The 15,506-nt window shown below is 39.8% G+C and overlaps 1 protein-coding gene and 1 long non-coding RNA gene across 2 annotated transcripts in view; one reads left to right on the forward strand and one right to left on the reverse strand.

The window, feature by feature from the left end:
• Positions 1-2,801, reverse strand: part of LOC127930750 (uncharacterized) — an 8,189-nt gene extending 5,388 nt beyond the window's left edge. The window contains exon 1 of the long non-coding RNA XR_008139291.1: positions 204-2,801. This is a non-coding gene — a long non-coding RNA (uncharacterized LOC127930750). The remainder of the gene's footprint in view (positions 1-203) is intronic.
• The window catches only part of LOC118385212 (cytosolic purine 5'-nucleotidase-like), a 12,215-nt gene extending 373 nt beyond the window's left edge, over positions 1-11,842 (forward strand). The window contains exons 2-18 of the mRNA XM_035772163.2: positions 3,506-3,579; positions 3,770-3,887; positions 4,375-4,470; positions 7,614-7,705; positions 7,802-7,859; positions 7,988-8,081; positions 8,187-8,240; positions 8,390-8,473; positions 9,333-9,374; positions 9,472-9,573; positions 9,669-9,735; positions 9,945-10,115; positions 10,286-10,337; positions 10,418-10,478; positions 10,693-10,869; positions 10,990-11,085; positions 11,245-11,842. Of these exons, the coding sequence (XP_035628056.1) occupies positions 3,506-3,579; positions 3,770-3,887; positions 4,375-4,470; positions 7,614-7,705; positions 7,802-7,859; positions 7,988-8,081; positions 8,187-8,240; positions 8,390-8,473; positions 9,333-9,374; positions 9,472-9,573; positions 9,669-9,735; positions 9,945-10,115; positions 10,286-10,337; positions 10,418-10,478; positions 10,693-10,869; positions 10,990-11,085; positions 11,245-11,289 (1,483 nt within the window). The 3' untranslated portion in view covers positions 11,290-11,842. The remainder of the gene's footprint in view (positions 1-3,505; positions 3,580-3,769; positions 3,888-4,374; positions 4,471-7,613; positions 7,706-7,801; positions 7,860-7,987; positions 8,082-8,186; positions 8,241-8,389; positions 8,474-9,332; positions 9,375-9,471; positions 9,574-9,668; positions 9,736-9,944; positions 10,116-10,285; positions 10,338-10,417; positions 10,479-10,692; positions 10,870-10,989; positions 11,086-11,244) is intronic.
• Positions 11,843-15,506: the final 3,664 nt, after the last annotated feature.

The following is a 15,506-nucleotide window of genomic DNA, read 5'->3' on the forward strand; positions in this document are numbered from 1 at the left end:
TAGCATAATATGCATTATGCATTTCATTAGTGCCTAAAGAAAGTATTCAGACCTCTTGACTTTTTCCACATTTGTTACGTTACAGCCTTATTCTAAAATGGATTACATAACTATTTCCTCAGCAATCTACACACAATACCCCGTAATGACAACGCGAAAACAGGTTTTTATAAATGTTTACAAATTCAATAAAATAAACATACCTTATTTACATAAGAATTTAGACCCTTTGCTATGAGACTCGAAATTGAGCTCAGGTGCATCCTGTTTCAATTGATCATCCTTGATGTTTTTACAAGTTGATTGAAGTCCACCTGTGGTAAATTAAATTGATTGGACATGATTTGGAAAGGCACACACCGGTCTATATAAGGTCCCACAGTTGACAGTGCATGTCAGAGCAAAAACCAAGCCATGAGGTCGAAGGAATTGTCCATAGAGCTCAGAGACAGGATTGTGTCAAGGCACAGAAGGGTACCAAAACATTTCTGCAGCATTGAATGTGCTAAAGAACACAGTGGCCTCCATCATTATTAAATGGAAGAAGTTTGGAACCAGCAAGACTCTTCCTAGAGCTGGCCGCCCGGCCAATCTGAGCAATGACAGAGGTCTGTCACTCTGACAGAGGTCTAGAGTTCCTCTGTGTAGATGGGAGAACCTTCCAGTAGGACGACCATCTCTGTAGCACTCCACCAATTAGGCCTTTTATGGTAGAGTGGCCAGACGGAAGCCACTCCTCAGTAAAAGGCAGTTGACAGTGCGCTGGGAGTTTGCCAAAAGGCAACTAAAGACTGACTGTGAGAAACAAGATTTTCTGGTCTGATGAAATCAAGATTGAACTCTTTGTCCTGAATGCCAAGCGTCACATCTGGAGGAAACCTGGAACCATCCCTACGGTGAAGCATGGTGGTGGCAGCATCATGCTGTGGGGATACAGGGACAGGATGACTTATCAGGATCGTGGCAAAGATGAATGGATCAAAGTACAGAGATCCTTGATGAAAACCTGCTCCAGAGCGCTCAGAACCTCAGACTGGGGCAAAGGTTCACCTTCCAACAGGACAACAACCCTAAGCACACCGCCAAGACAACGCAGGAGTGGCATTGGGACAAGTCTCTGAATGTCCATGAGTGGCCCAGCCAGAGCCCGGACTTGAACCTGATCTAACATCTCTGGAGAGACCTGAATATAGCTGTGCACCAACGCTCCCCATCCAACCTGACAGAGCTTGAGAGGATCTGCAGAGCGGAATGGGAGAAACTCCCCAAATACAGGTGTGCCAAGTTTGTAGCGTTATACCCAAGAAGACTCGAGGCTGTAATCGCTGCCAGTAAAGTACTGACTAAAAGGTCTGAATACTTATGTAAATGTGATGTTTCAGTTATTTTGTATAAATTTGCAAAAAATTCAAACAAACAGTTTTTGCTTTGTTATGGGGTTTTGTGTGTAGTTTGATGGGGGGGATGACTATTTAATCCATTTTAGAGTAAGGCTGTAACCTAACAAAATGTGGAGGAGGTTAAGGAGTCTGAATACTTTCCGAAGACACTGTAAGGTACACCCATATATAATAATTTTCCAACGACTTGAAGAAAAAATGATTGTAAACTTGGCTTAACTGAGAGAAAACGTACTTTAAACTTGAGCACATTTTTGAAAATGTAGCTTACACTCAGTGGCTGATTTACCATTTGGAAGAAGAGGTAATTGCCTCAGGCATCAAGTCATCAAGGGTCTTTGTGAGCTGAGGAGGTTCCACTAGAGGTTCTGACAATACACAGAGAGATCTGTTAGACATACTCTTACATTACCTGCTCTCATTGGAAGACGAGTGGAGATATGGAATGGTAGTTCAGGGAGGCCTTCTCTTTCAGACTTAGAATGTAAGAATCACATATTTATGTTCTTCCTCCACATTATGGGACAGCTGTTTGTCTGTGACCTAAAGGAGAAGAGCATCTCAGGTCTTAAAGTTTTCTAACCTTTATACAAATTCTCAGTTAATAAAGGTGTAAATCACACTTGGTCTAACACACTTGGTCTAACACACTTGGAGACAATTCGATATCCTCTTACACCTGTGTTAGGTTGACTATTTCACCAATTACCGCCAGTGTCCACCATTCATAGGGTGCTTCAACCAGATATACTCTGTCAGTAACCTTGTTCATACATCCCAGGCACTCACTGTCTCCGAGTGATTGTTTGCTCACATGAGACTTCTTTAGCAACACACTTCCTGAACAGGAACTGTCAGGTGAATTATTAACAGCAACCCTGTATGATTGAGCTGGCTGCTATTGGCAGGAGCTGGAGAGGGAAAGACAGATGAGGTGTAGGCCATTCAGACAGGAGGGAAATGGGTCTCTCTCCCAGGATGTCACTGACAGAGGCTCCATATCACCTGGTGACACAGGAAACCCTTCTGTGGTTACCTTGTCAATCTGTCATGAATGACTGAGCAGGATTAATCTCTCTTTAGCTAATTAAATGCTATGTTTGGGGAACAATAAATAATGGTAGGGCTAAAGGGCACTGAAGTTTTCTGAATACAGCAATCTTATTTATCTCCTTTAATTAACACAATTTTTGTTTAACACATGGATTTTGTTATTACGTAGGCTATCCATTACTGAAATATAAACCTGTTCATGAAGAGGGGAGTTCTGTGTGGTAGATACTAGAGAACTGAAGTGACGTGTGAACTGTGCGACCACAGTTTCTGCTACGGCACCACTGACTGCAGAGTTTGATCAAATGCAGAGTGGGCTCATTGAGTTGAATCAGACATTTATCATGGTACGTGACTAATGGTATAAAGTCTCAGAAATCTTTGCCAATACCATAAATATAAAAAAAGCCATAACCTTCCTCTAGATTAACATGGCTGTCGGATACTCTTAGTGTGTCTAGCACATGTTGGCAGGTTCCACAACATATCCTACAACACTATTGATATAGTGTTGTAGGATATGGAGCCCACTACAACACTATTGATATAGTGTTGTAGGATATGGAGCCCACTACAACACTATTGATATAGTGTTGTAGGATATGGAGCCCACTACGGCACTACCAAGTGATTTGACTGATTGTGTAGCTTAAGATTTTCTTGAATGGTTGGTCCCCAAGAGTTTAGTTGGTGAGGCATATCCCAATTTCACCAGCCCCATTAAGCTCAAGTGGAATGATTTCCATGGTTTGGAGAAATATTAGACTAAATAGCTTTTAAAAATGAAATGACAACCAATTTGATGCTGAAGCAAGTTGAGTCAAAATGAGTTCTACTATTGAAGGTTGCAGCTGTCTTAGCCAACAGGTCAGATTTAGAGCTACATTCAACCCACACCATTCAGTCTTTATAAATGACCCTTTTTACAGCTGATTGAGTATCCTGAAAAGCTTCTGCATACCCCATATCAGCTTCTCAACTGACCCATGTTTATGTCCTAGATAATCTCTCCAGAAACACCAACTGTCAGTCCTGTTTTCCTTTGATTACAGGGTGTTCGTCAATAGAAGTGTAACATTGGAGAACATCAAATGCTATGGCTTTGACATGGACTACACTCTGGCAGGTAGGTTCATTTAGTAGCCCAGTACACCTACTCCAACAAAGAGATGTGCTTGTACTGGTAAAGGGCAACAAAAAAAAGGCTAAAAATATGGAAATCTAGTAGCTGTGTCTCACAGATTTAAGTATATGAGCATACAAATATTGTAACATTTCCACTGATGAATGTACTGACAGTTTATGTCTGTGTGTAGCGTATAAGTCTCCTGACTATGAGGATCTAGGCTTTGAGCTGCTCAGAGACAGGCTGGTGTCTATAGGCTATCCCCATGAGCTACTGCGTTACAACTACGACCCCACCTTCCCCACTCGGTAAGTTCTCTCATTCTGTTGATCTCACACACATTTACATACTGTTTATGTTTACGTATGTTTAGTTTGGTAGTAAATAACGTGACCCGGTACTCACAAAGACATTGGGTAGATGCAAACCATGGTTAGTTAGGATGGGACTCTTTATGGGAGTCTACTTATGAAATTACCCCTCATCATTCTTTTAAAAAACATTTGTGGCTCTGTGCAGTCTATTTTCTGTGTCCTTGGCCCAGGGTGACACTGCTGGAGAAACATCTGACATTTTACAATTTAATCAGTACAAACAGACCTCCTGCAGAGAGTTTCCCCAAAGGCCTGGTAACAGTATAACAAGATCGGTCAAAATAGAGGAGAAATAAAAAGTAACCTACTGATTTTATATCAAGAACAACCACACATCTAAAATATATAATATTGCCCTCTCCAATCCATTCCTCTCTCTGCATAACTTTATTCATCCCAATCACTCCTCCCTCCTTTCTAGTGGCCTGGTGTTTGACACAATGTATGGGAACTTGCTGAAGGTGGACTCGAATGGAAACATTCTGCTGTGCAGTCATGGCTTCACATTTCTAAAAAGGTGAGTGCTTCCATCACAGAAAATACAATTTTGTGTGTGTGGTGATGACTTGTTCTGAGTACACTGTTTGTCATTTTGTAAAAGGTTGTCCTTGTGTCAACTGTCACTGAGAACATATCTGCCCAATTGCTTTACAAAGTAATCTTAGCGGGGAACATTTAACATTTTAGTCATTTGAGCACAGAGGTTCCCAAATTTATTTTTCACTCAGGCCCACCTCCCAGCATTGGGGAACAGAGGATGTTGGAGACGGAAGAGAGCTTGATCCTGACCTTGGTCAGATCGAGCTGTGAGCATGTGTCTCAGTAGGCCTACATACTGCTGTTATATTCAGCCTTCAACATAAAACAGCCCCCATTGTCCTGATTCCTTCATGGAGGACTGACAAATGACTGCAAAATGCCCCCCAATAACTTGTGTTTCACAAACAACATGATACACTACAAGGTGTGCAGGAATGTTAAAAGGTTTTTCTAAACATTTAATTGGATGCAGAATAGCAGCACTGTTTTGGAATCCTTCACTTTTCCAGTGTCTTACAATGGTGATGTAGCCAGCTCACTAATATTAAAAAGTATATTTATATCCAGCACCTGGTTCCATGGGATTTGCAAATGAATGTCTATGCGTGTGTTTAGGTGTGTGTTATTGCATGATTGTGTTCCTTTTGAGTTTGTGCTCCATGTAGGACTGTGTGTCTTTTTTTTATTGTGAGACTTGATTATACTTCAGTTAGACATGTATTCAGAGGGAACTTGGGCCTGCCCATCCTCCATTCATAAATCAGGCTTTAGATGCCTTTGGGATCCCCTACCAGCAGCTAAGCTATCGAGAGGCTCCGGTTGTATTTCAATTCCACTCTATATCCACTACATCTCTGCCTCATACTCTTACAGTGAGGCAGACAGTCGTGATGCTTCAATGGCGAATGCCTGTGGATGTTTCTATCTCCAGCTCTTGATCGAACTTCAACACACCTACAAAAGCTGCAATTGACAGAATCTAAACATGTAAATGCTGGTATTTTCAAATGATGTTTTAAAGAGGGGTCTTGTCATTGATGGTGCTGGTGAGTTAAGTGCACTCTGGACGTTATCTGTTGGCTCAGTGGGTTCTCCCAGAATGACTCATCATCTGGAAACGCCCCAACAGCAACTGTTTGTTGTTATTGGGGAGGTTGTCAGACCGGGTGTGTACACAGTATGCATGTTTTTGTTAGAGTTCGACTGATTATGATTTTTCAACGCCGATACCGATTAATTTGCCGATTTAAAAAAAAAAAATAATAATAATAATAATAATAATAATTGTATTTGTAATAATGACAATTACAACAATACTGAATGAACACTTATTTTAACTTAATATAATACATAAATAAAAATCCATTTAGCCTCAAATAAATAATGAAACATGTTCAATTTGTTTTAAATAATGCAAAAACAAAGTGTTGGAGAAGAAAGTAAGTGTAATATGTGACATGTAAAAAAGCTTAAAACGTTTAAGTTCCTTGCTCAGAACATGAGAACATATGAAAGCTGGTGGTTCCTTTCAACATGACACTTCAATATTCCAAGCTAAGAGGTTTTAGGTTGTAATTATAGTATTTATAGGACCATTTCTCTCTATACCATTTGTATTTCATATACCTTTGACTATTGGATGTTCTTATAGGCACTTTAGTATCGCCAGTGTAACAGTATAGCTTCCGTCTCTCTCCTCGCTCCTACTTGGGCTCGAACCAGGAACACATCGACAACAGCCACCCTCGAAGCAGCGTTACCCATGCAGAGCAAGGGGAACAACTACTCCAAGTCTCAGAGAGAGTGACGTTTGAAACGCTATTAGTGCTCACCCTGCTAACTAGCTAGCCATTTCACATCGGTTACACCAGCCTAATCTCGAGAGTTGATAGGTGGGAAGTCATAAACAGCGCAATGCTTGAAGCACCATGAAGAGCTGCTGGCAAAACGCACAAAAGTGCTGTTTGAATGAATGCTTATGAGCCTGCTGGTGCCTACCATCGCTCAGTCAGACTGCTCTATCACATCATAGACTTAATTATAACATAATAACACACAGAAATACGAGCCTTTGGTCATTAATATGGTCGAATCCAGAAACTATCATTTAGAAAACAAAACGTTTATTATTTCAGTGAAATACAGAACCGTTCTGTATTTTATCTAACGGGTGGCATCCATAAGTCTAAATATTGCTGTTACGTTGCACAACCTTCAATGTTATGTCATAATTACATAAAATTCTGGCAAATTAGTTCGCAATGAGCCAGGTGGCCCAAACAGTTGCATATACCCTGACTCTGCATGCAATGAACGCAAGAGAAGTTACACAATTTCACCTGGTTAATATGGCCTGCTAACCTGGATTTCTTTTAGCTAAATATGCAGGTTTAAAAATCTATACTTCTGTGTATTGATTTTAAGAAAGGCATTGGTGTTTATGGTTAGGTACAGTCGTGCAACGATTGTGCTTTTTTCACTAATGCGCTTTTGTTAAATCATCCCCCTGCATCGATTATATGCAACGCAGGACATGCTAGATAAACTAGTAATATCATCAACCATGTGTAGTTAACTAGTGATTATGATTGATTGTTTTTTATAAGATAAGTTTAATGGTAGCTAGCAACTTACCGTGGCTTCTTACTGCATTCGCTTAACAAGCAGTCTCCTCGTGGAGTGCAATGAGAGAGGCTGGTGGTTAGAGCATTGGACTAGTTAACTGTAAGGTTGCAAGATTGAATCCCCGAGCTGACACGGTAAAAATCTGTCGTTCTGCCCCTGAACAGGCAGTTAACCCACTGTTTCTAGGCCATCATTGAAAATAAGAATGCCTTCTTAACTGACTTGCCTGGTTAAATAAAGGTGTAAAAAATTATTATTATTTTTTTTTTGCCAAATCGGTATCCAAAAACTTGAAATCGGCCCTAATTAATCGGCCAACCTCTAGTTTTTGTCATGATACAGGTCTTTGTATGCGTCTGTGGTTACTTCGCAGGACCACCCATATGTAAAATGTATGCATGCATGACTAAGTCGATTTGGAGAAAAGCGCCTGCTGAATGGTATATATTATTACTCTTAATTTGCTAGTTGTATGCATACTTTCCTTCTCTACAGGGACAAGATCCACGACTACTACCCCAACAACTTCATTCAGAGAGGCAACACTGACCGCTTCTATATCCTCAACACTCTCTTCAACCTTTCAGGTAGATACAACAGTATTACTTTGTGTAGTTCTGTACAGTCGTACTGCAAATAAGGTAATGGAGTTACTTTGTAACGCCCTCCTGCTCCTCCCACAGAGACGTATCTGTATGGCTGCCTTGTGGAACTCTTCACCAGATGTAGCAGATATGTAAAGTGAGTGGAGCTTTTTCTCCTCCCTCTTCTCGTTGACCCTTTTCTTTTTCTTTACAGTTGTGAGAATAGTCAAATCATTCCAAATGAACAATGTGACTGTCGTTTCTCTGCTTTTTTGTTTATCCAAGCTGCCAGAAAGGCTTCAAATATGGTGACTTGTTCATGTCATTCAGAAGTATGTTCCAGGATGTTCGAGATGCAATGGACTATGTTCATGATACGGTCAGCATTATACTGTACATACCGTGCCATCCCGGCACATACACACATTATGACACATTACTGTCTATGTCTTTGTGTAAAGACGGACTCCTTTTTGTCACATAGGGCATTCTGAAGGAAAGCACTCTGAAGAATTTGGATAAATATGTCGTCAGAGATGTGAGTGAAAATAACTTTGAAACTCCCTCAATTGATTGCTATTCCATATTGGATAACCTTTATGGATACTGGATATTGTCAAAGTGCTTTGGACATAATTTCTCTATCCAGAGGAAATTTCCCTCTCCTTTACTTCCTTCTCTTTACAGCCAAACTTGCCTGTTCTCCTGACTCGCATTAAGGAGGTGGCCAAAGTGTTCCTGGCGACCAACAGTGACTACAACTACACAGAGGTCAGATGTTAATGTTGCATGGTTTCATGGCACATGATGTCCATGTTATTCAATACATGTCCATTCTATTCTATGAATGATGTCCATTCTATTCTATGAATGATGTCCATTCTATTCTATGAATGATGTCCATTCTATTCTATGAATGATGTCCATTCTATTCGATTGATGTCCATTCTATTCTATGAATGATGTCCATTCTATTCGATGAATGATGTCCATTCTATTCTATGAATGATGTCCATTGTATTCGATACATGTCCATTCTATTCTATGAATGATGTCCATTGTATTCGATACATGTCTATTCTATGAATGATGTCCATTGTATTCGATACATGTCCATTCTATTCTATGCATGATGTCCATTCTATTCTATGAATGATGTCCATTCTATTCTATGCATGATGTCCATTCTATTCTATGAATGATGTCCATTGTATTCGATACATGTCCATTCTATTCTATGAATGATGTCCATTGTATTCGATACATGTCCATTCTATTCTATGAATGATGTCCATTCTATTCGATACATGTCCATTCTATTCTATGAATGATGTCCATTCTATTCTATGAATGATGTCCATTCTATTCGATACATGTCCATTCTATTCTATGAATGATGTCCATTGTATTCGATACATGTCCATTCTATTCTATGCATGATGTCCATTCTATTCTATGAATGATGTCCATTCTATTCGATACATGTCCATTCTATTCTATGAATGATGTCCATTCTATTCTATGCATGATGTCCATTCTATTCAATACACGATGTCAATTGTATTCAATAAATGTCCATTCTATTGTATTTTTTTTCATACGAAGGATGTGTCTTTGTTCTTTTCCTTAGGCTATCATGAAATACTTGCTCGAAACTCCACCAGGTGCCAAGGTTAGTCTAGGTGTCTCCAGTTTCAAATTAAGGAAAAAGGTTTTGGGGAACAGATTAATGAACAGTAATGAACGTTTCAATATTTTTTTCTTCTAAGAACCCAAAGAAACAGTGGCGTGCATTCTTTGACCTTGTCGTCGTGGATACCAGGAAGCCACTGTTCTTTGCAGAGGGAACTGTGCTGAGACAGGTGGACACAGTAAGGACCTTTGACTCAGTATCACATGGTGTGTATAGAAAACATCCTTTAACACACCGCACAGTTAGATAAATGTTCTAATCTATCCAACATAGAACACAGGGAAGCTCCGCATCGGAACATACACTGGAGACCTCCAGCATGGAACAGTCTACTCTGGAGGTAAGCTGTTCCATTATCCAATTGTTAAAAAAAGGTCATATATTCTAGGAAGAGGGATGGAGAGTAAATGGGAAGATAGGAGAAAGGGATTAAGATGGGAGAGGAATAGTCACTTTCACCCATCTTGGTTTCAGTGGGTGTAACATCTCGTCAACTTTCCATCCTCTTATCTGTCCATTTCCCCCTCCAACTGTCTCTCCTCCCTGCAGGCTCCTCAGACATTGTATGTGACCTGCTGGATGTGAAGGGGAAGGACATCCTTTATGTGGGGGACCACATCTTTGGGGACATCCTGAAGTCCAAGAAGAGGCAAGGTTGGAAGACCTTCCTGGTGGTGCCTGAACTGGCCAAGGAGTTGCAAGTGTGGACAGAGAAGAGTCGTAAGTACAAACATTGTCAACCTCCTCTTCATGACCTCAGTGACCCTAACACTGACGTATCATATACCATACACAGACATCACATGGCCACTTTGCAGACATTTTGTTAGGTCATGTAATCTTGAAGTTGAGGCCACCGTTTTGACGAGTGTTTCTCTTTTTTTCTCAAGATCTCTTTGAAGAGCTGAAGCGTCTTGATGTCTTTTTAGCTGAGTTGTACAAGTGAGTGAGCATTTCCTCTGTTCTATGAGTGACACTTGTCTAGTATTGCATTTGTTAGTCTGACTGGCCTTTCCCCTCAGGGACCTGGACAGTAGCTGTCGAGAGTGCCCAGACATCAGTGCCATTCAGACCAGGATCAAGGTAAACCATGCCCACTGACACACAATCCCTCTCTGAGAAATGCTCACATCCACAAACCATCCACCAAGGTTATGTTTTTATGTGCTTCCCAGGCATATTTATCTGAAATGTTATCATAATTACACCTGAGTGAGAATTTGCTTTTGTCTGGCTGTGTTTTTCAATGTGTGGCTAACTGCATTTTGTGACTATGCCTCTGTCTTGTGTCTTACAGGTGGTGACCTATGGGATGGATCTTTCCTACGGCCAGATGGGCAGCCTGCTGCGGAGTGGCTCAAGACAGACTCTGTTTGCCAGCCAGCTCATGCGTTACGCTGACCTGTACTCTTCCACCTGCATTAACCTGCTCCACTATCCCTTCAGTTACCTGTTCAGAGCCCAATCTGTCCTGGTGAGTTTCAGTTCAGATATGCATGTGATAATTAACAGGGACATGCATCTACTCTTTCATCAAATACCTTGCTGAAATTACCATGAAAAAACATAGATTTCCCCCCCTGATGCTGTCCAGATGCCCCATGAGTCCTCTGTGGATCATCACCCCCTTAACTTCCCCTCACCTGAGTTCTCCGCTCTGGATCATGTCCAGAAGATATCTGAAGCCAAGGTATGACACTCATACCTACACTTGCAGCTATGTTATTTACAAATGGTGTGTTTTCTGTTGAAATAAACAGACTAGATTTAAGCCATGAAAAAGTATATCTTTGTTGTCTCCATCTTCATTGTCCATATTGATTTTAATATATAGCCTTTCTTTTCTTAGAGGGCGAGTGAAGAAGATAACACAGTGGAACTGAAAGACACATAAGGATGTATTTACCAGAACAATTATTCTGTTTTTCCGACTGTTCCTCCATATCTCAAAAAAGGTGGCTGTGTGTTTTTTTTTTGACTGGCAATTAATTCTATCTGCTTTTTAATAGACAACAATATAATCAAATGTATAGCGCCACCTGCTGGAAGACAGTTTCTTAACTCGTTTTTTGACAGCATGTCAAGGGGGGAACACGTGGATATGTCTCTGATTATAGGTTACTGTATAAGTTCATATTTGTTATTATTAATCTGTTTTTGTGTGCTTGTCTATTTAACTACAGTACTTTTACACGTCCTATTTGCAATGCTGATTTTGTTCCATGTGCAAATGTATATTAACTTCAATGAGCATGGAAACTGAAACATGCTCAGAGACCATTTAAATATCAAGTGTTTGTGGCGAATTATTATGCAGGTTGGCTCATGTAGCCTACGTTTAATAAGTATATAACTAGCCCTGGGGTGCGTGACCATGGTTAGGTGGATTTATGAAAATGATAACATGAACCTATCTGACAAAAAAACTAAAATAATGATGCTCTCTTGTTGGCTACTCTTCATACCCTACTTTGTATTAGAAGCCTACCCTAGCCTATGGGGGTTATGTAATTATCATCCTAAAGTTTAATAAACAAAATAATGAGTCCAAAACATTTATCCGTTATATAACGGTGAAACAAAATTACAGCGTAATTTCAACAATAATTTGAATGGAACAAGCAAGGCTCTTGAGGCGTACTGACTCCCTCTGTCCATTGGATGGCAGCAAATCGCTGTTCTCTGCCAAACACTTGCAACCCACTGTATGCAAAACTATGGGCGGGACATCATTTTTATAATTCAGACTTGCCACTGGGCGCACACTGGTTGAATCAAAGTTATTTCCACCTAATTTCAATTAAATTACGTTGAACCAGAGTGGAATAGACGTTGAATTGACGTCTTTGCTCAGTGGGCTGTAAACCCACTATAGGCTCAATGTGTTTCTTTCACATTCAAAGTCAATTACATGGATTAAAAAGCCTTTACCCTGTAAAGCACTGGTCCATTGAAATGTGAAGTGAATAATACAATTGAATAAATCAAATAACAAGAATATTGAATGTTCAAATAGGCATACTGCTTCATATTGAGGTGCAAGCGTGTGCTGTTGGCCCAATTGCACGTTTTTTTTTTACTTGCCTCTCGCCAAATCGTAAAAAATCCGACATCCGATTACTGCATTTCCTGTCACAATAATTTTCTTAAGGATTTGCTTTTGGTAATACAGATTCATAGGCAGCCATTTAAGCACATTACCATTTCGTGTTAATTGGCCTGTGACATTTGTATTGCCTAGTAATCATTCTTTACGTTTTCAGCAGATTTAAGTTATTAATTTAACCAACCTTCAAATGATTAAACACATTTAGCCCTAGTTATAGGGTATTGCATACATGGCACACATGTAGTAACCGAGGCCTAACTGGTATTTTACTGGTTGATAAACAAATGGCATACTCTTCTGATAGCCTTTTAACAGCAACAAGGTGGCCCCAAAGATGGGTGGTGTTCGGGAACACGGGCGCATAACGTGTCCTCGTTGTCTCCTCATTATTCCCGGGTTCTTTCTATAGAATAACCAATCACTAGTTAGCCTTGAGTATAGTGACTATAGCTACACAATATTTAATTTCATATACATTCCTTTTCAAAAAAATAAAACTGTCAATGTGGCCTTTACAAGTACACCTTAAAATGAATTATGAACGATTATTTAACTTTACATGAAGAACAACTTCAATGATTCGTCAAATTATTCAGATTCAATGTAATAACTCCCCATATCCTAAATAATGACTTACAGGAAAGGAAGTCGGAGATCTAAAGAAAGGTTCTAGCACTATGACAACAGTTCATATTAATCGAATGATTCAATTGTTGCAGTTTTATTTTTTTAATCAAATAAACAGGCAATCCCATGCTAACAGAGCAGACCAACACAAAACTCTGATTAAAACGTTTTATTTACGACACACAACACATGCACTCACTCAAAAGCATCACTTTTAACATTCTGAGACTTAACATTAACATAACTTGTTTTTTAATGAATCATTTGGAGTACATTGTGTCTCACACAGCCTCTGTATGACTAGCTAATTAACTAATTCATTTATCCTCTGCAGTTAAAGGGGTATAGTAGGGGTTGCCTGCCCCACACAAGTGATGCTCCCAAGTACTAACCTGTTGGATTCAGTGCAGGACGCTCAGTGTTCTACCCAGTCAGGTATGACTGCAGACGCACCACCATCCTGCATTCCAGGATTTCCCAGAAAGCATTGCAAGCAAGCCTCAACAGGTCACATTCTTCACTCTGGGGGAATTTCGCACAGTCAAGTGGCTGAGATAGATCTGCTCCACCTTACTAATACTGTCTGACTTCAATTCAATGTGAAATCAAATCAATGATCAACTAATATCTTGTCCCTCCCTCAAGCTAACAGTCCCTTTTCCATTGACAAAGCCTGGGAAAGTAGCTGCAGAAACACCAAATAGGCTCAGTGACAGAAAAGGCATAAAAGGTATTAATGAGGTTTTGTTTTTTAAATAGAAAGATAGAAATAACAGTGGGCAGACATTACACTGATCAAGGTGCTTACTCTTGAGATATTCTCCAACACTAAAACTTTTTCTCTGTACCATTAAGAAATGGTTGACTCTTCCACTGAAAGTGAATTGCATTTGGCAGTTGACTGTTTGCTTAAACATACATTTGATTTAGTTATGAGCAAAAAAATACTTGAGTTTATGATTTTGAAGCATAACAATTTGCTGATGACACTCACAACCAACTTTCCTAGCAGTCTGATCCTTTTGAAGGTCTCTCAGATGAGAGCCCCCCACACACACAGGAGCGCTCCCTGAGCCCCCATCCCAGCTCACCCCATCCCCCAGCATACACTGAACAGGACCTGCCTCCCTGCATTCCTCCAGAACACTCCCCTCCCCCACCGACCTGCCTGCCACCACAAAGGATGCTCAAACACACACACACATCAATTCTCCCCTATTTAACATTTTCTAATTTACTTTGGGGGAACTTACATGTGGGTACACAACAACATACTTTTACTAAGTTACTGTATACTACTTTCGAAACCAGCTTTAAGACACAAAAAGTAAAGCCTTCCAAAGATATTTTTAAAAGGTGAGATATTTTAGAAAACAAAGAATTTAAATACGAAGTAAATACACCAAATGTATTTTCTTGCTTTTACCTACATTGAAATATTATCAGTCATTATTTTGTAAGTGATTTATTTCCTAATGTATACAGCTATGCTGTACATAGATGTTTTATTTGCCACTATAACTACGTGGAAATATATATTTTTGTCCACACACTTAAATTAGGATACTTGTAAATAAAACGTTTTACTGTGCTATACAGGCTACTTTTAGTTGATCCTGTTCTCAGTAAAGCACACTGTGGCCACATGTCTATAGTTCAGGTGATTACTATTGGTTTATGAATGACTTCTAATACTTCTGAAACACCGACATCGAAATCAATAAAACTATTCCTGTCTCTCCCACCATCCCCTTTACCACCAATTCAGAAAGAGCTGAGGCCAAATGCTATGACAATACTATTGCACTGCTAGAATGAATGATACAGTAGTGCAACATTGTCAAAGCAGCTGACCTCAGCATGTCAGCACGTGGACAGCCATTCTCAGTTGCCAATAGAAGAGAACCAGCTAAAGCTGAACCACTTTTACATAAGCAGCAATGTGTAGCTTACATTTCCATTAATAGTTTGGACATTACTTGGGTGGTTAGATTAACCATAAAATATAATCTACATTCAAATCTAACTGTTTTTCAGATACCTGGACACACCAACGGTCAAATGATGGTGCCTGTAAAATACTGTCTAATTGTCTTGTATCATGTGGGCACAATAATATAAATCAAAACTATAAAGCTGTACTGACTAAAAATCGTCTGCCAGTGGTTCAACTTAAGAAACATCACAATCTTTGTGAAAAAGTTATTAAGGAGCCTTGTGTTTAGTGTTCCTGTAGCTTCACACACAGCCACATGTGTAGGCCCCTCCTATGTATTGCCTGTCAACTCAGAGGGGTTAAGACAGAGGGAGGTGTAGGTCTCCGTTTCATCAGCCAATGCCCTTTTAATATTGCACTGCTCATCTCAATACCCAGT

The sequence above is a fragment of the Oncorhynchus keta genome, chromosome 6, assembly GCF_023373465.1.
Source record: "Oncorhynchus keta strain PuntledgeMale-10-30-2019 chromosome 6, Oket_V2, whole genome shotgun sequence".
Classification (NCBI taxonomy): Eukaryota; Metazoa; Chordata; class Actinopteri; order Salmoniformes; family Salmonidae; genus Oncorhynchus; species Oncorhynchus keta.